This window comes from Quercus suber, unplaced genomic scaffold, assembly GCF_002906115.3.
Source record: "Quercus suber isolate HL8 unplaced genomic scaffold, Cork oak 2.0 scaffold_357, whole genome shotgun sequence".
In the NCBI taxonomy this organism is placed as follows: domain Eukaryota; kingdom Viridiplantae; phylum Streptophyta; class Magnoliopsida; order Fagales; family Fagaceae; genus Quercus; species Quercus suber.
This window is the reverse complement of record NW_027069809.1, coordinates 672,900-695,910: the sequence shown is the minus strand read 5'-3', so window position 1 is coordinate 695,910 and position 23,011 is coordinate 672,900. Positions and strand designations below refer to the sequence as shown.

The window sequence follows — 23,011 nt, the reverse complement described above, 5'->3', positions numbered from 1 at the left end:
AGAATTTAAAATTAAGTCCGATTCAACTTTTAGAGTTGAACTGATTAGTAATGATTTTTAAAATCAATTAAACTAACCACATAAAACTGCAATCGACCCTTCGCGGCGTGGATTAGTTCTAATTATAGGAAAACCAATACTCAGTTCAGTTACAAAACACCTCTAAGTCAATATAAAATAATATGCCACAAATCATAACTTACCATCTTAATAAATTATAAAAATAAAATTGCTATTGCTCTATCCATATATTTTCCACCATTTTACTTCACTTTCTATCACACGTAGGATTTCTTGTGTTTAAAATTTTTTTTTTGGGTTCTTCATAGAATGCCTAATATTAATTTCATTTGGAAGGGATAACTCTTTTACTCCGACCCAGAGCACACTTCTCCGGGCACCCAAACACACGGGGGAAAGAGACGTGGGTCCCCAACAAACACACACACACCTAATTCCTCGCGTTTTACACGATTATCAAGGTACCGTACACACTACCCTACCAAAAAAGACTTTTCCATCTCAATCCCCATTGGTCACATCCCAAACTCCGCCAATAAAATCCCGCCGCGTAACTCACTCGCACCCTTAACCCGTCGGAGCAAATCGCACCCAATGCCCTCTCTCTCTGCGATGCTTTCCACGTCGAGACACTGAAAGAGTACTAGCCAGAGCTGAGAGTTCACTACCTACACAACACCAAAGAGACGAGTAGCCATAGCCTCTAGCCTCTCTCTCTCTCTCTCTCTCTCTCTCTCTCATCTGACCGTGTTTTAGAGAGAGAAAGAGAGACTTCTAGCGCTGTGTGTGCGTGTGTGTGTGTGTGAAGCAAATGTGAGTCAAATATTCGCTCCAATCGTAATCTCTCTCTCTCTCGACGCTTCAATTTCAATTTGATTTTTTTTTTGTTTTCTTTTTGAAAGTAATAACACTGTTTTTTTTCTCTGCACAGAGAGTTTCTCGTGAATTTTGGTGAGTCATGGAGCCAGCAATTGATATCTTGCCGAGCAATCACGCTACTCCGATTGGTACTTTCTCTCTGTCTATTTTGCATGTTTCATTTTCTTTCACTAATTTGAATTTTAGATAAATTTGGACCTGTTAACTTTTTATTTCTGTTTGGTTATTAAAGATTAATTTTTTTCTATTTTTAGTGTGTTTTTATTTTTATTTTTATTTTTTTGGGGGTTTTTGGTTGGTTAAGCATTAGAGTAATTATAGGAAGGTGGGGGGATGGTATAGGAAATGTAAATTTTGAACCCATGACTATAATTGAAATGCAGGAGAGCCATTTTTGGATTAAGGTATTTATATATTTTGGAATTAATTTTTTGAACCACAAAATGTATACTTGTTTTTTGAAGAAAAGTAAAGTGTGTGATGGAATTATGATATAGGAAACCGGGACTCTTCATTTGGGGTGTCGTACCTGCATTTTCATGTTATAATTTTTTTTTCCCCAAAAATTGCCTGTGTCGTACCCGGACATGTACCAATACCCATACCCGTGTCCATGCTTCGTAGATTATGATTAAATTATAGCTTAAGCTTTTGGGATCAAGAGGTGGTTTAAATTCCACATGTTGGGCCCCATATATTAAGGGGAAATATGTGCCCACACGTGAGAGAAAGTGTTGGAATTATGGTTAAATGATTGAATTCACAATTTCTTAACAGCTTGAGCGGATGAGACAATCAGTGATTTGTAAGTGTGATTATTTTGTTTTGTATAGAGATCTTCCATTTATCTAATGAGTTATAGCTGAAATTCAGGAGACCCTTTTTTGGATTAAATGTACTATGAAATTAATTTTGTGAACTATAAAATGTGTACAGATTTTCGAAGAAAAAGTGTGATTATTTTGTTGCGTATAGAGTAATCTTTGATGTTGCTAATGAGCTCTAGTAGAAATGGCACTTCTTCCTCCATTAAATGGGATGGAGGGTAAGGTCACGGGTTCAAGACTCACAGGGTGTGTGCGTAACTTACTTATATGCAGTGACATTTATTGAACTATTGATTTTTTTTGACAACTAAGTTTGTAGTATATGCTTGTTTAGAAAAGAAGCGCTTATGGTGTTTCCCATGTCATAATTTCCCTTCCCTACCCTTTCCATTGATGCTTAACCTTATGATAGCAATAGTTCATTGATTATGGTTTGTTATGTTTGTACAAATGATAGTTCAACCTGTATCAAGAACTGGGTTTTACACAATTGAATATAAAAGACGGAAGTTGTCCACTAATGGAAAGGATTATGGTAGAACAGTCTTCTCTACAAGCAAGCATAGTGATAGTGAACAGAAGAAACCAAAGGTCCCTCCACAAGTTATTGATTACAGCGATCCATTTGCTATCCCTGACTTGCTGGAAAGTATAGACTGTGGTAAATATGGAAGTGTTACGAAAGATATAAAAGCCCTCATTGCTAGAAAGATGCAGACGCTGAACCCGTATTTTGCGAAGTATCCTGCACTTTCAGATACATTCTTGGAAGCAGAAAAGAACCAGAGTAAAGAGGCTTCGAAAGAAGCAACTCGTTTGCCTGATAATCATATCATTGATTTGGAGGAGGACTGTACTGTAAATGATGCTAAAGCAATATCACTACAACATGTAAATGATGCTAAAGCATTATCACATCCTGTTGTGGTCATTGACTCAGATGAGGAAGACAATGGATGTCAGAATCATTTTGTTCCTTTCCAGGAGGTTGTCTTGCCAAAACCAGCTGGTCAATTTCTCATGAAGGACTTTTTGGTAAGTCTACCCTGCATTTGTATTAATGGAGTTGCATTTTATGGACACAGACATGAATATAATGATCAAAACATGCATGATATACACATAATCAGACAATGGTGAATTACAAGCACTGGTTTCAAATTTGGACTAATCTGAGTTAAATGAAATGATTTTAAAGCTTTTTTTAATAAATTTTTTTGAATTTTTTGAAATTTCAAATTTTGTTACTATTGAAGTTTTGTAAATGAAGCTATTATTATTTAAAATATAATAATTTATTCTTCTGATTTTTTTTTTTTTTTTTAAAAGAGGGAAATCATTGGAGTAAGGACATTACAACTAAGCCTTAGGCTAACATGTATGTTAACACTTTAGCACTATGATTCCTCATGTTTCCACTAAAGATACTATAGGTCTATATGTCTAAAAAATGCTTCATTTAAATTTTCTAAAAATTTTTGGTGTTTGGCAGGGAGGAAACAAGTCAATGGAAAAAAGCCTGAAAACTTTTTGTATTATTCTTTCTTCGCTTTTTGAGAGCAGAAAACATTTTCCACATCACATATTTGGCATATTTTACCACATAAAAACACTTTATAAAAGAAAAAAAAATACCAGATATTTTTCAATATATATTCTCCTGAAGCCTTACTGGTCAATCTGTATTTTGGTTCTTTGTCTAGTCAAAGCAACCTGCGGTTCTTGCCTTCTTGGCTTTCAGGCTGATTGACCATCCCAAACAAAGAATATTTTAATTCTTAACCTGTGTTGTAACTTTAATTTGGTGTGTGTTGTTAATGATTTAGTTCTGCTTTCAATCTTTCTCTTTTTTTTTTTTTTTCCATGGGAAGTCTTTTTATGTATGTTTTCTTTCCTAGTTTATATCAACTATGTGAATTATAATATATAAGTTGCTCTTCTTTCCATCTGTTGTATTTTGTAATTTATTGCATAAATTTCATTTCATCTCATCTTCAATATGCTGAGTGTTATTTCCGCTTCAGTTTAGGTGTTGTTTCCATTTGTAAATTTAATAGACAGAATCATCAAGAGGACACCATGTTTTAGTTCCTAGAATTTCATAATTTAGTGTAATTTATTTATCTCATTCTTCCATTACTGGCAGGACTTCCGTGCTCCACCTAGTCATTCTGCAAGAGGTGGAGGTCAATCACATAGTTACTCTGCAAAAGGTGGAGCTCAATCACGTAGTTACACCGCAAAAGGTGGAGCTCAACAAGAAGAACCAAGAGGCGAACTTGAAATTAAGAAAGAAAAAGGTGAGTATGTTGGCATAGAAGATGAAGACAATCATCCTGACGCTGAAGATGATGGGCTAGAAGATATTTGGAAGGAGATGTCAATGGCATTAGAATGTTCAAAGGTATAATAATGTATAATCATTCTCAATAAGAATGACATGGATTGTTGTTATCATTTTACCATTAGTTTTTATTTTTCTCCAAAATAAGATAGATGTAGCTTGTTTATCCACTCTTTTCTGTGAATCATGTCAAACTCTTTGCCGCAATGCCTTTGGTTTACAGCTTCACAAAGATTCAAGAACATAAGTTTAGGATTGTTGACTTAAACGTATTGGAAGCTAAGAAATATAATGGTGGGTTTTGGATTTATTATTGAGGTTTGTTAAGGATTCTTAAATGGTTTTGCATATGAGTTTCTATTTGTTTCACATATACCTCCTTGAAATTTAAAGGAAAAATGGTGGGTTAGACATTAAGGATGAGTTGTCAGCTTCAGTTTAGTTAAAAGTCAATAGTGACTCTCATAGATATTGATTATAGACTAAAGAAAATGATTTGGTCAATGTAGCTTGAAACACTTTTCTGCAAAGAAGTCAATACCAGGTAATTCTGCAAGATGAAATGTGTGTTTATTGCTAATAAATCAAACATACATCAAAGTTATTTTGGGGGAAATTTTGGAACAAGAACTTAACTACAAATTGTGATTATTCATTAAGAATGGAAATTTCGAACAAGTTGCAGCAATTTGACTCATAACCCTATCCTGAGAATCTAGGTTCTACTTTGAGGTGTATGCTTTACATTACCAAAAAAGAAAAAGAAAATGACCACATGGTTGTAAATGACTGGAGAAGTACTTTTGTGCTTATCGGAAGTGCTTATAAATGACTTTTCATTAAAGTTCATTATTGACTAATATTAAATTAATCTTATGGTGCCTAGGATGTTGCTCCAGATCCTTCATCTGATGAAGAAGTGAGCGAAAGTGAGGAGGACTGTGAACATTCTTTTGTTTTAAGGATGATCTTGGTTATGTTTGTCGCATTTGCGGGGTTATTGAAAGAGGTATTGAGACGATATTTGAGTTCCAGTACAATAAGGTGAGATTTTCTTTTGGTGTATATATTCTAATTTTTACATTACTTTACCCCTTTAGTTTGCTGATTTGGCTGCACCAGCACTCTGTGCATGGAATTAGAATTGAAATGCAATTGGATGTCCAACTGGTGGTCTCACCACACCCCCCCCCCCCTCTCTCTCTCCTTTGGTAATATCTAAATAATGGTGCTATAGTTGCTGTTTTTTTAATGATAAAAATGATATGTTCATTGATGCTTAATATTATTGACTTCTGGTTTTGGAATTAAAGTTATCAGTAATAAATGGATATACTTGAATCCAAATTGGGATATTTTGATGCCTTGTTAACTAATGTCCTCTTTTGGGAATCCACTAGCCTTTCTGATCATTATTTCCATTTCATTTCAGGTCAAAAGAAGTACTCGAACATACGGTTCTGATTCTCGGAATGGTAAAGACAGAGACTCAACCGAGGTAGTTGGAGTTAAATTTTCAGAAGATGATCTGATTTTAGCTGAAATCTCTGCCCATCCAAGGCATACAAAGCAAATGAAACCTCATCAGGTGGAGGGTTTCAATTTTCTTGTTAGCAATTTGGTGGGTGATAATCCTGGGGGCTGTATCTTGGCCCATGCTCCTGGATCTGGAAAGACATTTATGATAATCAGTTTTATGCAAAGTTTCCTGGGAAAGTATCCACATGCTAGACCACTGGTCGTGCTTCCAAAAGGAATCTTGGCAACATGGAAAAAGGAGTTCCAGACATGGCAAGTAGAGGATATTCCACTGTATGACTTTTACACTGTCAAAGCAGATAATCGATCTCAGCAACTGGAGGTGTTGAATAAGTGGGTAGAGAATAAGAGTATCCTATTTCTAGGGTACAAACAATTCTCAACTATTGTTTGTGACAATGGAACCAGCAATATCTCCGCTTTGTGTCAAGAAATACTTCTTAAGGCTCCTTCTATTCTTGTTCTGGACGAAGGACACACTCCAAGAAATGAGAACACTGATGTTTTGCAGTCCCTTGCAAAAGTTCAGACACCTAGAAAGGTTGTACTTTCAGGAACCCTTTATCAAAATCATGTCAAAGAGGTGTTCAACATAGTCAATCTTGTTCGACCAAAGTTTTTGCGATTGGAAACCTCTCGTTCTGTTGTCAAGCGCATCATGAGTAGAGTTGATATACCAGGTGCAAGAAAGCAGTTCAAAGCAGGTGCTGATGCAGCATTTTATGACTCGGTTGAACACACTTTACAGAAGGACAAAGATTTTAGAAGGAAAGTGGCTGTCATACAAGATCTGCGCGAGATGACCAGCAAGATCCTTCACTACTATAAAGGGGACTTCCTAGATGAGCTTCCTGGTCTTGTTGACTTCACTGTAGTACTGAATCTAAGTTCAAGACAGAAGCATGAAGTTCAGAAATTAAAGAAGTTGGTGAGGAAGTTCAAGATAAGCTCTGTTGGAAGTGCTGTCTATCTTCACCCAAAATTGAATTCTCTCTCAGAGAATCATGCCACAGCTGATCATGTAGTGGATGAGATGATAGGGAAATTAGATGTCAGAGATGGAGTGAAAGCTAAATTCTTTCTTAATATACTTAGATTATGTGAGTCAGCTGGAGAGAAGCTTCTAGTTTTCAGTCAGTACCTCCTACCCTTAAAATTTCTGGAGAGATTAACAGTGCAAATGAAGGGTTGGATTCTCGGAAAAGAAATTTTTGTGATTTCAGGTGAATCAAGTTCTGATCATCGTGAATGGTCCATGGAGCGCTTTAACAATTCCCCTGATGCCAAAGTATTCTTTGGCTCGATCAAGGCATGTGGGGAGGGTATATCTTTGGTTGGGGCATCCCGCATAATAGTACTGGATGTTCATCTTAATCCGTCTGTGACCCGCCAAGCAATAGGTCGTGCATTTCGCCCGGGTCAAAAGAAGAAAGTGTTTGCATATAGATTGGTAGCTGCTGACTCACCTGAGGAGGAAGATCACAGCACTTGCTTCAAGAAGGAATTAATTTCAAAGATGTGGTTCGAATGGAATGAGTATTGTGGTTATCGGGATTTTGAAGTGGAGACTGTTGGTGTGAATGAGTGCGGTGATGACTTCTTGGAAAGTCCACAGTTAGGGGAAGATGTAAGGGTTCTGTACAAAAGGTTCGTATGTATGTTCATCTTTAACAATCCATATTTGAATGCTAAATAGTTATGCCCTAACTTTTTTTCTATTTATTTTTGCAGGTAGATCCTAGCATCATTCTAGGTCTGAGCACTGGAGTAGGCTGAAGTATTTCTCACTTTCTGTCTGCCTTAGTGAGAATCTTCATCTGTTCATACTTAGTTTGTGTATCTTCAGGAACTTAAAAATAGTGTAGGCATGATGCTTGCTCGAAAGCAACAACAGGTTTTTATGCTTTTTTCAGTAATCCATTTTGGACTGCGTTTGCTGACTTCTCTTCCTGTGTGAAGGAAGCACCTGTATAGCATACCTTAATGGAGCCTGTGGCTATGTCGGATCAGATGCTTAGCGGCATGTGACAGTTTTCTGATTGCTCTTAGAATCACCAAAGTTTATGTAACATGTCTTTGTACAGGCAGTTTTCCATTACTGTTACTAGAATCAGCCTTGTCTGTGATAAATGTCTGTGTACAAGGAACAAGGGGTTTTAGATAGAAAAGAAAAAGTAGCTTTGTGGTTTTTGGAAATGCACTGTTGTTTGGTTAAAAATCATGTGAATTGCTGTTTAATGTTAATTGTCTTATGCCTTGAAGTGGTGTTGTGGTACTTTCAGCTGTTGAATTAGGTGACTCTTGCAACTTGGCAAAGGGCCAATTGTATTTATGGAAGAATATGCATACTGTTCTGTTTTTCTTGCTTTGTGTAGGGTGACATTGTTGCATTTTACAGCTGAACTGTTTGATTTTGTTTTACATTAAACTAGTTTTCTTAATGCCTTTAACAGGAATGGCAACTCTGTTTGTGGCTGTCACAATACCCCAATGATAAAAAGAATGGAGAGCATTTTCTCTATTTTTCTGAAGCATGTTAGATATTTTTTATGTTGAGCCTTCATGACTGAGGCCAGCATTTTCTGTCTAAAGTGGTATCCATCCCCTTTCATGTTTTTAGCTAATAACTTGGGTTTTTCATCATTGCCACCACCAACTGTCGGTTGCAAAAACCACCACTTGGCCGCCACCACTACCACATATTGCAGCCTAAACTGCCATTCTGCCTAAGATGAATGATTTTAATATCATCTTTGAATATAAGATTATAAATTCAAGATACAGAGGGCACAATCATTTTAACAAATTGTGTGACATTTTCAATAGCAGTCATCCTCATGGGCCTTACCTTTTATGACATTTGTATCTTGTATATTATAGTCTTGCGCAGGGACGGACCTATGTTTAGGGGGGTTTTTTTTTCTTCACATCTAATACTATCTTGAACTCCATTGGTCTAAGAGGCTATAAAAAATGAGATGGCCAATTGGCACAGGGCATGTGGCCTTCCTCCCAAAACCAACAAAAAAAAAAAAATTTAACATTAAATATTGTTTTAAAAATTATTTTTACATTTTTCTGGTATTTTACATAAATATAATCTTACAATAAACAAATATATTTTCTTAATTTATAGAAATTTAAGGGTGAACTGAGAGTAAAAGGTTAAGGGCTCTTAAGTAAGGTGATAATTTTTACTCTAATGTGGTTCCATGCGCTTGGACTTGCATATGTGTGCTTTCTTTACATTAATATATTTCATATTCTTCAAAAATTTGATGGAAATGGTAGTGTATACACTATACACACGAGCATACACACACACACACACATATATATATATATATATATTAACTCTGCCAATGTTTGGTAGGAAAAGAAAATCAACATCCTATCAATTTGCTTATAGAGTAGTTGCAATTATGCTTACTCTTATTTTTGTTATTGCAACTACAAAACAAGAATTTTCAGCTATGGAAGATAGTGGATATTGTCAAAACTAAATTTTGTAACAAAAAGTAATTAATGATGGTTTTCTAAAGAACTCTTTGATTATATATATTGAAAGGGATGCATAATTTAGTTTAGAATCACCGATATATGACTTTTGAGATTAAAAAACAAAAACTGTTAGAAAATTTTGATAGATGATTGATTTGAAATGATTTAACATACAATTATTTTGTTTTATTTTATTCATAGATATTAGTTTTAATTTTCATGTATTAATTTAGTCTTAAATCTTGGACAAAATTGCAAAATGCCCATTTTGGGCAAACTAAGCAGCGTTTTGCCCTCTTTCTCAAACTAATTAGGGAAATGCCCTTTTTTTTTTTAAATCGAGTTTCTCAAAATCGATTTAGGCCCTATAGCGGTGTTTTTAAGGAGCCTATAGTGACGTTTTCAAGACCTATAATGGCGTTTTGTAACTCGATTTATATAAAATCGAGTTATAGGTAAAAAAATTAAAAAAATTGCCTATAACTCGATTTATTGGAAGTCGAATTATAAAACGTCACTATAGGCCCTGAAACCGTCACTATAGGTCTTTGAAAACGCCGCTATAAGGCTCCAGAATTTTTTTTTTTTAATAACTCGATTTTGAGAAAATCGAGTTTCAAAAGTGGGGAATTTCCCTAATTAGTTTGAGAAAGAGGACAAAACGCTACTTAGTTTGTCCAAAAGGAGCATTTTGCAATTTTGTCCCTTAAATCTTTGTATATTTTTCATTTTTGGTTCCAAAATTTATATTCTCCCCCAAGATGAACTTCTCACTCCATCCCTAATTTTGTGTCATTACTCATTACAATTTACAAATGATTTGAAAAAGAGCCCTCTCCCGCATCCCCCAATTATTTATTTATTTATTTTATTTTTTATAAATAATTTAGTTGTTACATTAAGTGAGAAAGGGGATTCAAACATTGGTTCTTTTTATTAACGAAATCAGGCAATACCAATTACAAGATTATTCTCATAAAACTAAAAAAAAAGTTACAAAACTCTTAGCAAAAAAGGTTATGGCTAATGTAAGTAGTTATTAAGAGAACACATAATTAACATGAATTTCTCTTATTTGTTTAAGATTATTTTGAACAATATTAACTTACCTATTACTAACTGTTTATTTTTTCCTTCTATTTTTAGGGAAATAAATTGTTTAAGATTTTTTTTTTTGTCATTTGAAATTTCAAAAAATAAATATTTTTAATTTATAGTAATTATTTAATTTAAACCATGAAAAATTAAATATCAGTTTTAGAGAATAACAGTTTGGCACAAAGGAGGAAAAACTAAAAAATTATATCAATTTTGAATATTCTACCAATTCACCAAAAAAATAAGCATCCAACTGCGCCGTTTTAGCCTTTGAAGGTTTCAACCATGACCCCCTTTAAATCCAGTTTATATTGCCTATTTCATTTCATCAAGAGATTACCCAAATCTTACATTTGTTTATTTTTTTATAATAAAAAAATAGAAACACTTCAAAAACACAACAAAATCTCGCAACATTAAAATTTATTATCATAATAAAAAAAATAGAACACTTCATAGACACAACAAAATCTTGCAACATTAAAATTTATTGTTATATGGGTTTCTCAATTTTTTTAAAAATGGTAAGAACTTTATTTATTTTTTAAATATCAGCTGATGGCCACGTCAAATGCATGGGGACCCACTTTAGATTTTGCTGATTGAAACTTGAAGACACAGACCTCTCTACACAATACAACAGAATCTCTCAGAAAAACAGAGAAGGAAGAAAGTTGTGAGTTTTTTATACTTTTTTTTTTTGTTTTGATTTCTTTAAATTTTTCATAATGTAATAAAGCTATATGGTTTTTTTTTGGGTATAATAAGGAATAGAGAAAAATGATGATATATTTAATGTAGTTTTGATTTAAGCATGTTAAGTTTTTGTTCTTTCCTTCTTTGTCAAGAAAGAATTTATAATATTATATTGACTCTTTTTATTGATTTATTGAATAGTGAGCTATGGACCCAGATATTAATTATCCAAGTTCAGCTCCAGGCAAGTTATTACAAAACCCATTTGGCTTTATCGGTTTGTTATAATAAATTGTTGGTTTCCTTTTAGTTTTGTCTATTTTGGATTCCTGGTTATGCACATTTTGGTTGTTTTTTTTTTTTATCATGTTATGTGTTATCTAGCTACTGTGTGTATGACCTTTTTTTTTTTTTTTTTTTTTACTTTCTATTTTCTTAAGCATGTTCCATTTTGTACATGTAGAAGAAAGTTGGTACAAGGCTATGTTTTTCTAGGAGAAAACTATTTCCTGGGAAAAAAGTTTTGCAAAAGAAAATTCGGTAATGCTGTATTGCTGTCTATCAATCGCTAAAAGTGGGAGGTTCGTGCAATGGCTGTGACTTTCGTTATAGCCCAGTGAGCTCTAGCTCAAATGATACTTTCGTTTTGACAAGAATGTGGAGAGTGAGGTCGTGAGTTCAAAATCCATAGAATGTGTGGAAACTAAGTTTGTGAGTTTAGTACGCACAGAGTTGTGAGTAACTTACTAATCAAATAATTTTCTGCATGATCCCCCTTTACAGTGAGATGAGTAGAATCTCTGAGAGTATCCCTTTACAGGAAGATTTTTCTCAAACTATATATTAAATTAAATTGAATGGAGCTAATTGAGTTTTCATTGGTCATGAGTTGAGAGAAATATAAGGCTTTATCGTCATTAAAGTTATATTTTGCAGTCAACCCTTGAATGATTAACAGGCGTCTACAACATGCTCTACCACTTATGCTGGCAAATTGCTTGTATATTGTCTTGTGGGATATGTTTGAAACTCCGTAGCTGTGTGTACATGTTTGATAATGCAACACATCAGATACAATGATGAAATTGCAATTTTCACAAAAATCGTTTCAGCAGTATGTACATTGTAATTTACTGAATAAATTTTATGTATTTGTAAATCTGCAATCATTGCTGTGCTTTGATATACTCTCTCTATTGTTGTTAATTATGAAGGGTATATAAAACTTGCCTTTTAGGATCTTTCCAGTTATGGCAAAGGTGTTTATTTTGGTCCAAATTTATTATGACATTGGTTTCTTTTGTTTATGATGTACTGGGACTAGTTATGATGAAGTCTTATGAACCTTTTTTGGTTCCATAATGCTTCTATTTGATTGTTTCTGTTGGTGTTGAGCTTCTAAAATTCTGATGATTTGATTATCGAGGGAAAAAGATTCTGATGATTTTTATGTTGAAAATAGAGTTGCATTCCAAGGTATACAAAAGATTGAAAATAAGTTATGAAGGAAGAGATTATGGCCAGAGATCATATCCTGTGACTATGCATGATAATTTTAAACACAAGCAACAACAGGCCACATCAAGAATTCATAATGATTTGGAACCATCTGACACTCCCAATTTGGTGCAAGTGGTGGATACAAGTATGTTTGGAAGTGTGGGGAAAGAAATAGAGGCCCTTTGTGCACGAAGGTCACAATTGCTGAAACATGATGTTGCAAGAAATTCTAGGCTTCCCTTTACACGTTCAAATGTGCCAAACAACCGGAGTAAAGAGCCCGGTAAGTTAGTGAATCAGAGGGCCACTCATCTCACACATAAAAATATCATTGATGTAGAGGATGACTGTATGTTGATTGATGCCCCTGCAGTAGTTCCAACTGTTGTAGATCTTAGTTCAGATGATGAAGACAGTGAACATCGGAGGCGTTCTAATATATACCAGAAGGTTGTGTTGGAGCCTGTTGGAAAACTTATCACGAAGGATTCCATGGTAAGTTTTTCCTGTACATGTAACTGATACTTGCATGCCTGACAGTGCAGCACTGCAAGGGCTTCTCTACCAAGGTGTTTGTACTAGAGACCTGGGATTATGTCCTGCTTTCACTAGGGCTGATAAAGTTTATTGTAAGTATAGGGTAAGGCTACTTTCGTTTGTGTAATGATTGCTGGCTAATGACCTAAAAGAAATGCAAGGGGTCTAAACTTATCAGCTAAAGAGTTACCTTGTATAACATGTGCTCAAAGCAAGTTGACAGACTTATATAACTGACTGTGGAATGCCTGTGTTGAACTAGGAAGATATTTATTACTTATGCTGAACTAATATATTCTTGCATTTAAGTATCCTTTGCTTCATTGTTCATTGTCCTCGCTAATTGATTTTCATTGCCTTATATTAAATGGTGCTGTTATGATTTTTGGTTCAGAATATTCAAAAGAGCAAAGTTGTAAAGGAACAAGTAGAAAGCATGAATGGAAAAGTTGATATTAGTAAGTTTGGTGCAAAAGATGATGTAAAGGTTGATGATGATAGTCACCAGCCATTTCAGGAAAAAGAAAGTAATTATGAAACTAATACTGTAGACCATAGCCTGAAAGATATACAAAGAAAAGCTCTGAGCAAAGAGGTACGAAATGTGTCTTGTAAATTTGATATCATGATTGAAAAAGATGAATATGATGGCTCTGGAAATGATGTGGTGATTGAGAATGACAATCATCAAATTCATCAAAAAGAGGAACATAATCTTCAAACATATGCTGAAGACAATGGTCTGGAGAATATATGCAAGAAGATGGCAGTCACATCAGAATTTTCTGAGGTATCTGTGTTTGATGTTAATCTTTATATTAAGAGTTTTCATGTCATTTATTCATTAATCTTGCTTCTCAAAACATATAGACTAGTGTGGCTTCCTTTTTCTGTAAAAATAGCCTCCATTTTCTTTCCTTTAATAACTTAGGTTTGAAGTTCTGCAAATGTTTTGTGATCTCTTTTTTGCTACCTTCCTTTGTAAACCATTGCTGGCTAATGACCAAATACAAAATATAGTGCAGGTGGTCTAAACTTATCAGCTGAAGAGTTACCTAAACATGCGTTCAAAGCAACTGACCAACTTATATTTCTTTGTGGAATTCCTTTGCCCTGTTATTCCTGTCCTATCCATATTTTTTCTTTGCGGCATATTATTTATTGGCATGATTATGATACTTTTTGGTTCAGGATCTTCTATAGAGCAAAGTCGTAAAGGAACAAGTAGAAAGCATGATTAGTAAAGTTTGCTATTAGGACTGATAAAGTGGCAATTTTGGTGCAGAGAATGTAATGATTGAGAAAGAAAGTCTCTGGTTATTTCAGGAAAAAGAAAGTAATTATGAAACTTATACTGTAGATCATAGGCTGGAAGATATACGAAATATTGCTCCAAGAAAAGAGGTGAGAAATGTGGTTGATGAAATTGATCAGGATAGATAAAAGGTACGTATGTTGGCTCAGGAGATGATATGGTGATTGAGGAAGACAATCACCAAACTCATCAGAAAGAGAAACATAATCTTTAAATGGATGCTGAAGATTATGGCTTGGCAAATATATGCAAGAAGATGAAAATTGCACTAGAATGTCGCAAAATGTCTTTGTTTGACTTGTTATTCATGATATTAAGACTTTTCACGTCATTTTTTCATTAATCTTGCTTAAAACATATAGACTAGTGCGGCCACCATTTTCTGTAAATATTGCCTCCATTTTTTTGCTTTGATAACTTTCTGAAGAGCTATGGTTGGCTACCTGATGCAAGGAGCACCAGAATTACTTCATAATTTTTTCTTTCAAATTTCCTTTGAGAATCTAGATTTTATTTTTTGAATTAGTTTTCTTTTAAAATTTGGTTGTTACTGTTGGTTAGGATTTTGTGGTTATGTTTTATGTTTGAATTACTTTCCTTATTGATGTACTCTTTGAAAGCCTATTTAAAAAAGGCTCCAATAAACATGTAAGGGAGACTTGATGACATGAAATTTTGAATTGGAAAATTTCCAATTGCTGGGTGCTGATTCCACGTCGGTGGGTTTTATCATTTTCCTTTTGTTCAGTTTTCTCCTTTATACCCCATTTGATATTGTCCAGCATCACTACCCCTTTGTCTAACCATTGCTGGCTAACTACCATATTAAAAATAGTGCAGGGGGTCTAACTTAAACTTATCAGCTGAACAATCACCTTGTTTAAGATGTGTTCAGCAAGTGATATGTAACACATTATGTGGAATCCCTTTGTTGAATTAGGAAGATCATTATTACTTGTGCTAAAACTAAAATATTCTTGCTTTTGAGTTTCTTTTGCATTATTATTCTTTTCTTTTTTTCTTTGCTTCATTGTAATTGGTGTGATTATTATATTCTGGTTCAGGATATTCTAAGGAGCAAAGCTGTAAGGGATAAAGTTGAAAGCATAAATGGTAAATTTGATATTAGGATAGATAAAGGTGGAAACTTTGGTGCCGAAGATGTAGTGGTTGAGGAGAACAGTCACCTGTCATTTTGGGAGAAAGAAAGTAATTATGAAACTAATAATGTAAATGATAGGCTGGAATATAAGCAAAGCAAAGCTCCCAGAAAAAAGGTAAGAAATATTACTGATGAAATTGATATGAGGATAGATAAAGATATATATGATGGCTCAGGAGAGGATATGGTGATTGAGGAAGACAATAACCATTCTCATCAGAAAGGGAACATAACCTTCTAACAGATGCTGAAGATGATGGTCTGGTGAATATGTGGAATGGGGTGATAGTCGCATTAGAATTACCTAAGGTATCTGCATTTGATTTGTTATACATCAGATTAAGAGTTTTCATGTGATTTATTTATTCATCTTGCTTCTTAAAACATATAGACTAGTGTGGCTGCCATTTTCTGTTAGATTGCCTCCTTTTTCTTTGCTTTGATATGCAGTTTTGCAAATGCCTGGAATTTTTTGGTGTTTTTTCAATATTATTTGAGGATGACCCTGACATGCTAGTTTAGGTTCTATTGATTAGTAAGCATTTGCAGAAAATTAAGGGAATACATTAATGAATTGGATTCTTATTATTTCTTTTATGCTATGATTTGGAACTAGTCACTGTCAGAAGTTTGACTTTAGTTTAAAGAATGTAGTGGTTCTGGTAGGGATAAATGAAAGAAGATGATTTGGCTCGTTTAAAGACTGCAGTGGTTCTCGTAGGTATAAATGAAAAAAGATGATTTGGCTCATTAGGCATAGGAATGGTTCAAAGTTGATCTCTACGGTTGGTTCTTGTAGTGGTTCCTCCAAAGGATAGTTATTGTAGGTATAAATGAAAGGAGAGAATTTGACTCATCCAAAAGATTGTTTGGTTACTTGGCTTGTTATGCCCACAATACTTGCAACTTTCAAGATCACCTGAGATCAAGAACTCTCTCATTTATAAAATGTTTAAATTTTGGACTTTGCAGACCCTCTTGAGTTTGAGATTGTAATTCTTTCGAGTTTCCAGTAAGTGTATTATGTATTTGATCTATTCTTGCTTTTGAATAAAATTATCTTATTCATAAAAAAATATGAAACACCATTTTACATCATTCATTTTCCAGTCATATAATTTAAAATTGTCATCCAATGTGCTCATGCTATTTCATAATCCATTTACTATCCAGTACATTCATGTTGATAGAACTGATGGTGTAATTATTCAACAAGTTTATTATTGTGTTTTACTTATTAAAAACAATTTCAATAACAATTGCCATTATATTCCTAAGCTCAAAAGATTATAAAATGATTAAATAAATAAGGGACACCAACTTGTCTGCTGAGTTTGTTAGATGCATTAAAAATGAAGGTCTTTTGCAATCTGAATGGTTAACATTAAAATTTATCTCATTAAGGAAAATAACAAAATTCCTAATATATCACATGTTCTTCTAAGTCATTTCTACCTTGCACAAGCACATTTCTTCCGAAGGATGAATACTTCCCTAAAGGAGACCCTTTTATATTTGATGCATGTGGATATGAATGAGATGCATGTCGGACGCATGCCATATAGAGATATAATCCTAAGTTGAAAAATCATCTAAAAGGTATCTAGATTAAGCTTTAAGCTTATTTCTGATATGCATGCATTCCACCATATTTGTATCTAGTTTATGTGTTTGTACTACACAAGCTTCTTTCTCTTCAAAGACTAATTGTTTTTTTTTTTTCTTTAAAAATACTTTTTTTTTTTCTCAAACCAATCCATTTCCCCCCCCCCCCACCCTTTTTTTGGCAAACATTTTGAATTTGAGGTATGTTTTCTCCATTTGAAGCTCTGAAATATCCCCACCGTTTTGTTTTGTTTTGTTTTTTTTTTTTTTTTTTTTCTTGTTTTAATTCAGTTGTTACTACAAGTCGGTGGCTAAACGTGGGGTTCTCCTCATAAAGGAGACCAAACACTGCTGATGCTACTGAATTACAAGTTCTTTGGTGTGAAGGTTTTTGTTCATGTAATTATTTGAATTACAAGAAAATATTTCATCACTCATCACACTCGCCGCGCCCAGGAGGGGGGGGGGGAGTTTGTTCACAAAAATTCCCTTTCTTTAATTTATTATTAAAACAAAGGGAATTTTTGTGAACCAATCCCTTTATTTCTACTTTTTTTTAAAAAAAATTATTTAATTTTAATTGTTTCCAACAATTGGGGGGGTCAGGGTGGGGGGTGAACCCTGACTGTCCTCGTAAAGGAGACCAGGCAATACTACTGAAATTCAAGGCTCTTGATGTGAAGGTTATTATTCATGTAATCATTTGAATTACAAGAAATATTCCTGATTTTTGTGTCAGTCAAACAACAGAAAATGTTTTTTTTGGGGCTCATTTTCAAGATTGTAATTATACACAGAAAACTAGTCATTTTTGGGAAATTGTTTTCTAGAAAACAAGTTATTTTCCCAACCAAAATTTTTTTTTTTTCCCTTGAATCAAGTGGAGATTTGCAGTGCATGTTCTCTTCCCAAAGTAGTGTAAAAGGTGGATCTATTGATTTTGGGTGGCAACATACCTCAAATGCATGAGTTTTGTAATTTGCTGTATCAAATGTTGTTTCTAACCATACTTTTTTCTCAGCATGAGTTGATGGTTCGAATTAATTTTTATAAAATTGCAAGCTGGAGTTCATTCATTCACTATGTAGACAAAATATAGTGCAATCTAAGGCCAAAAACATTTTATGCTTTTTAATAGTGATGTGAACATTTTTACCATGCATTATCTCATGCCCAAAAACATTTTATGCCTTTTATTAGTGAAGTGAACATTTTTACCATAAATTTGTCTTCTGCAACATGAGAACGTAATGCAATGCCTCTAGTAAGCAACAGTTTTGGTGTGAATAAGTTTACTGTATCAGTGAAGTGTATACGTACAATATGTAATGCAATGATATTTCTAGTCTTTGCATTTCCTTGACATTAGAAGTTGCTCATGTGGGATCTTTAAATGCATTGTCTTTGATAGAGCAGCACTGTTATGGTTTGTTTTGACATGGGATTAGCACATCTGCTCAAGCCTGATGACCTGGTCCAATAATAATATTCTCCTGGAGCCTTACTAGACAATCTGTTTGACCATCCCGCACAGAATATTTTAATTCTTAACCTGTGTCGGAATGTTAATTTTGTGGCTGGGTGTGTGTGTTTGTCAATGATTTGGTTCTGTTTTCTATTTCTGTTCCCCTTTTTCCCCGGGAAGGGTTTTTATTTCTGTATGTTTTTAACTATGTGAAATATGATTTATAAGTTACTCTTTCCATTTGTGTTCTTTTGTAATTAATTGCATGAAATTTCATCTCATTTTCAATATGCTGGGTGTTATTTTATTTTCAGTTTGGGTGCTTCAGTTTAGGTGTTACCATTTGCAAATTTAATGGTCAGAATCAGCAAAAGGACATTATTTTTTTGTTCCTAGAATTTCATAATTAGTGCAATTTATTGTTCTAATGACATATCTATCCTATTCTTCCATTATTGGTAGGACTATCATGTTCCACTTAGTAACCATGCAAAAGGCAGAGCTCAATCACTTAGTTACCCTGCAAAAGGTGGAGCTCAACCACGTAGTTCCCCCACAAAAGTCGGAACTCAACAAGAAGAAGCTAGAGGTGAACTTGAAATCAAGAAAGAAAAAGGTGTTTATGTTGGCGTAGAAGATGAAGACAATTATCAAACTGAAACTGAAAATGATGGGCTGCAAGATCTTTGGAAGGAGATGTCAATGGCATTGGAATGTTCAAAGGTACAATTATGTATAATCATTCTTGTTATAAGTATTGGTTAAATGATTAAATTTACCATATTCGAATAGTTTAAGCTTTTGGGATAATAGGTAATTTAACATGATATCAGAATAAGAGGCCCAGTTTAACATACATCCAAGATATTTTTTTCTGTTAAACCTTTTTCCCTGTAATTTTTTCTCAGCTATCTTTGCATTACATTAGCTCTTTTCTAGTTTGTCTTTACATTTATATTTTACTTTCAAATTTTTTTTCTTGGGGTGGGGGGTAATTTTGGAACAAGAACTTCACTAAAATTCAGCTCATTTATTATGAATGGAAATTTCCACACAAGCTGAGGAAATATTACTCATACCCAATCATGAGAATCTAGGTTTCACTTTGAGGTGTATGCTTGGCATTACCAAAAACTAGAAAATAGGCGCATGGTTGTCTACCTTATTAATTTAATAGACTGGAGAAAGACTCTTTTGCTTATGGGAAATATTTATAAACTTATAAATGACTTTTCATTATTGACTCTAATATTTCATTAATCTTATGTTGGCTCACTAGAATTTTGCTCTAGATCCTTCATCTGATGTAGAAGTGAGAGAAAGTGAGGAGGACTGTGATCATTCTTTTGTTTTAAAGGATGATCTTGGTTATCTTTGTCGCATTTGCGGGGTTATTGACAGAGGAATTGAGACCATATTTGAGTTCCAGTACAATAAGGTGAGATTTTTCTGTTGGTGTATTTATTCAATTTTTATATTACTGTACTCCTTTAGTTTGCTAATTTGGCTGCACCAGCTCTGTGTGCATGGAATTAGAATTAAAATTGCAATTGGATGTTCTAACTGGTGCCTTTGTTTTTGTTAATATCTAAATACCAGCGTTATAGTTGCTGTTATCTTTATGATAAAATTTGATCTCTTAATTGATGCTTAATATTATTGACTTCTGGTTCTGAAATTAAAATCATCAGTAATAAATGGATATGCTTGAGTCAATATTGGGATATTTTGATACCTTGTTAACTAATGTCTTTTTTTGGGAATCCAATAGCCTTTCTGATCATTATTTCCATTTTATTTCAGCACAAAAGGAGTACTCGAACACACATTTCTGATTCTTGGAATGGCAAAGACATAGACTCAACTGAGATGGTTGGAGTTAAATTTTCTGAAGATGATCTGACAGCAACTGATATCTCTGCCCATCCAAGGCATATGAGGCAAATGAAACTTCATCAGGAGGAGGGTTTCAATTTTCTTGTTAGCAACTTGGTGGGTGATAATCCTGGGGGCTGTATCTTGGCCCATGCTCCTGGATCCGGAAAGACATTTATGATAATCAGCTTTATGCAAAGTTTCCTGGGAAAATATCCACAGGCTAGACCACTGGTTGTGCTTCCTAAAGGAATCTTGGCAACATGGAAAAAGGAGTTCAAGACATGGCAAGTAGAGGATATTCCACTGTATGATTTTTACACTGCTAAAGCAGAAAATCGATCTCAGCAACTGGAGGTGTTGCATAAGTGGGTAGAGCATAAGAGCATCCTATTTCTTGGTTACAAACAATTTTCAACTATTGTTTGTGATGATGGAAACAGCGAGATCTCCACTTCATGTCAAGAGATACTTCTTAAGGTTCCTTCAATTCTTATTCTGGATGAAGGCCACACTCCGAGAAATGAGAACACCGACGTGTTGCAGTCCCTTGCGAAAGTTCAGACACTTAGAAAGGTTGTACTGTCAGGAACCCTCTACCAAAATCACGTCAAAGAAGTGTTCAACATCATCAATCTTGTTCGACCAAAGTTTCTGCGAAGGGAAACCTCTAAGTCTCTTGTGAAGCGTATCATGAGTAGAGTAGATATACCAGGTGCAAGAAAGCAGTTCAAAGCAGGTTCTGATTCAGCCTTCTATGACTTGGTTGAGCACACTTTACAGAAGGACCAAGATTTTAGAAGGAAAGTGACAGTCATACAAGATCTGCGCGAGATGACTAGCAAGATCCTTCACTACTATAAAGGGGATTTCCTAGATGAGCTTCCTGGTCTTGTTGACTTTACTGTAATACTGAATCTTAGTTCAAGACAGAAGCTTGAAGTGCAGAAACTAAAGAAGATGGCGAGGAATTTCAAGATAAGCTCTGTTGGGAGTGCTGTCTATCTTCACCCAAAACTGAATTCTTTCTCAGAGAATCAGTCCACATCTGATCATATGGTGGATAAGATGATAGGGAAACTAGATGTGAGTGAGGGAGTGAAAGCAAAATTCTTTCTCAATATGCTTAGCTTATGTGAATCTGCTGGAGAGAAGCTACTGGTTTTCAGTCAGTATCTCCTACCCTTAAAATTTCTGGAGAGATTAGCAGTGAAAATGAAGGGCTGGAGTGTTGGAAGAGAACTCTTTGTGATTACAGGTGATTCAAGTTCTGACCATCGCGAATGGTCCATGGAGCAGTTCAACAATTCACCTGATGCCAGAGTGTTCTTTGGCTCGATCAAGGCATGTGGGGAGGGTATTTCTTTGGTTGGGGCGTCCCGTGTTATAATAATGGACATTCATCTGAATCCTTCAGTGACCCGCCAAGCTATAGGTCGTGCATTTCGACCAGGTCAAAAGAAGAAAGTGTTTGTATATAGATTGGTGGCAGCTGATTCACTTGAGGAGGAAGATCACAGCATTTGCTTCAAGAAGGAATTAATTTCGAAGACGTGGTTCGAATGGGATGAGCATTGTGGTTATGGGGATTTTGAAGTGGAGACTATTGATGTAAAAGAGTGCTGTGATCTCTTCTTGGAAAGTTCACAGTTAGGGGAAGATGTAAGGGTTCTGTACAAAAGGTTTGTATGCACATCCATCTTTGTCCACTGTCATGATCCAGACATGAATACAAAATAGTTCTGCTCTTAACTTTTTTTCTATATATTTTTCAGGTAGATCCTAGCATCATTCTAGGTCTGAACGCTGGAGTAGGCTCAAGTATTTCTTACTTTCGATCTGCCTGAGTGAGAATCTTCATCTGTTCATACTTAGTTTGTGTATGCTTTCATGAACTAAAATGTAGTTTTTGAAACTAACAGTTTTTTAATGCTTTTTCAGTAATCCATTTTAAACTGCTTTTTCTGGTTCTTCTTTCTTTGCGATGAGCATAATCTCTCCAATGGAGTCTGTGATTATGTCCAATCAAATGCTTATTGGCATGCGACAATTTCCTTATTGCTCTTAGTTTATGTAACATGTCTTTGTACAGGCAGTTTTCCATTACTGTTACTAGAATCAGTCTGTAATAAATGTCTGTTTACAAGATAGATTTTTTTTTTTTTTTTTTTTTTTTTTTTTAATCAGGCATAGATGAATATTTAGTTTTTACATTTGAGGTTTTTAATATAAACTTCTTATTATTTCTTTTTACCTTTTTTAGGAGTATTTATTAAAAAGAAAAAATGTGAACTTTTGAAGGCTAAAAATTTAAGATTTAAGGTTTTATAATTTTTAATTTGTAAAACACTAAATATACATGTCAAGAGACTTTAAAATAATACAACAATTGAACAAAGAAATATAAAATTCTACTATTTCCTATCTTAAGTTTAAAACTTTTATACAACTGAAATCAGGGTAGAATCTCAAAAAATAACTAAAAACTTAAGATATGAAATAATAGAACTTAAAAAAACTTAAGCCACAGGGGTAGAATGTCAAACTCAAAAAAAAAGTTAGAAACTTTTTATAAAACTGAAATAAAATGCAAGAAGAAAATCAATCTTCAACATCCACTATGCCACCAAAAAAAAAAAAAAGCTAC

General features: G+C 34.3%; 2 protein-coding genes across 2 annotated transcripts; both read left to right on the top strand.

Moving 5' to 3' along the window:
• Nucleotides 1-518: 518 nt before the first annotated feature.
• Nucleotides 519-7,806, top strand: LOC112032205 (protein CHROMATIN REMODELING 35). Its single transcript, XM_024064966.2, is given in 8 exon segments — nucleotides 519-834; nucleotides 953-1,028; nucleotides 2,185-2,762; nucleotides 3,874-4,131; nucleotides 4,958-5,027; nucleotides 5,030-5,115; nucleotides 5,504-7,257; nucleotides 7,342-7,806. Coding segments are annotated over 7 exon segments (2,799 nt in total). The 5' UTR covers nucleotides 519-834; nucleotides 953-979; the 3' UTR covers nucleotides 7,346-7,806.
• A 4,565-nt stretch (nucleotides 7,807-12,371) lies between these two features.
• On the top strand, nucleotides 12,372-22,508 carry LOC112032208 (protein CHROMATIN REMODELING 35). The gene is made up of 7 exons (XM_065760213.1): nucleotides 12,372-12,688; nucleotides 12,779-12,900; nucleotides 13,337-13,732; nucleotides 18,952-19,212; nucleotides 19,769-19,927; nucleotides 20,293-22,046; nucleotides 22,140-22,508. Exons 1-7 carry the CDS (start codon nucleotides 12,448-12,450, stop codon nucleotides 22,141-22,143), a joined length of 2,937 nt encoding a protein of 978 aa, XP_065616285.1. The 5' UTR covers nucleotides 12,372-12,447; the 3' UTR covers nucleotides 22,144-22,508.
• The last annotated feature ends 503 nt before the right edge of the window (nucleotides 22,509-23,011 follow it).

Bases quoted from the DNA above. Each gene is read 5' to 3' on its own strand.
- LOC112032208 (XM_065760213.1), top strand. From the start codon at position 12,448: ATGCATGATAATTTTAAACACAAGCAACAACAGGCCACATCAAGAATT. The intron at 12,901-13,336 runs GTAAGTTTTTCC...TTTTTGGTTCAG, and splicing joins TTATCACGAAGGATTCCATG to AATATTCAAAAGAGCAAAGT. The intron at 19,213-19,768 runs GTACAATTATGT...TTGGCTCACTAG, and splicing joins TGGCATTGGAATGTTCAAAG to AATTTTGCTCTAGATCCTTC.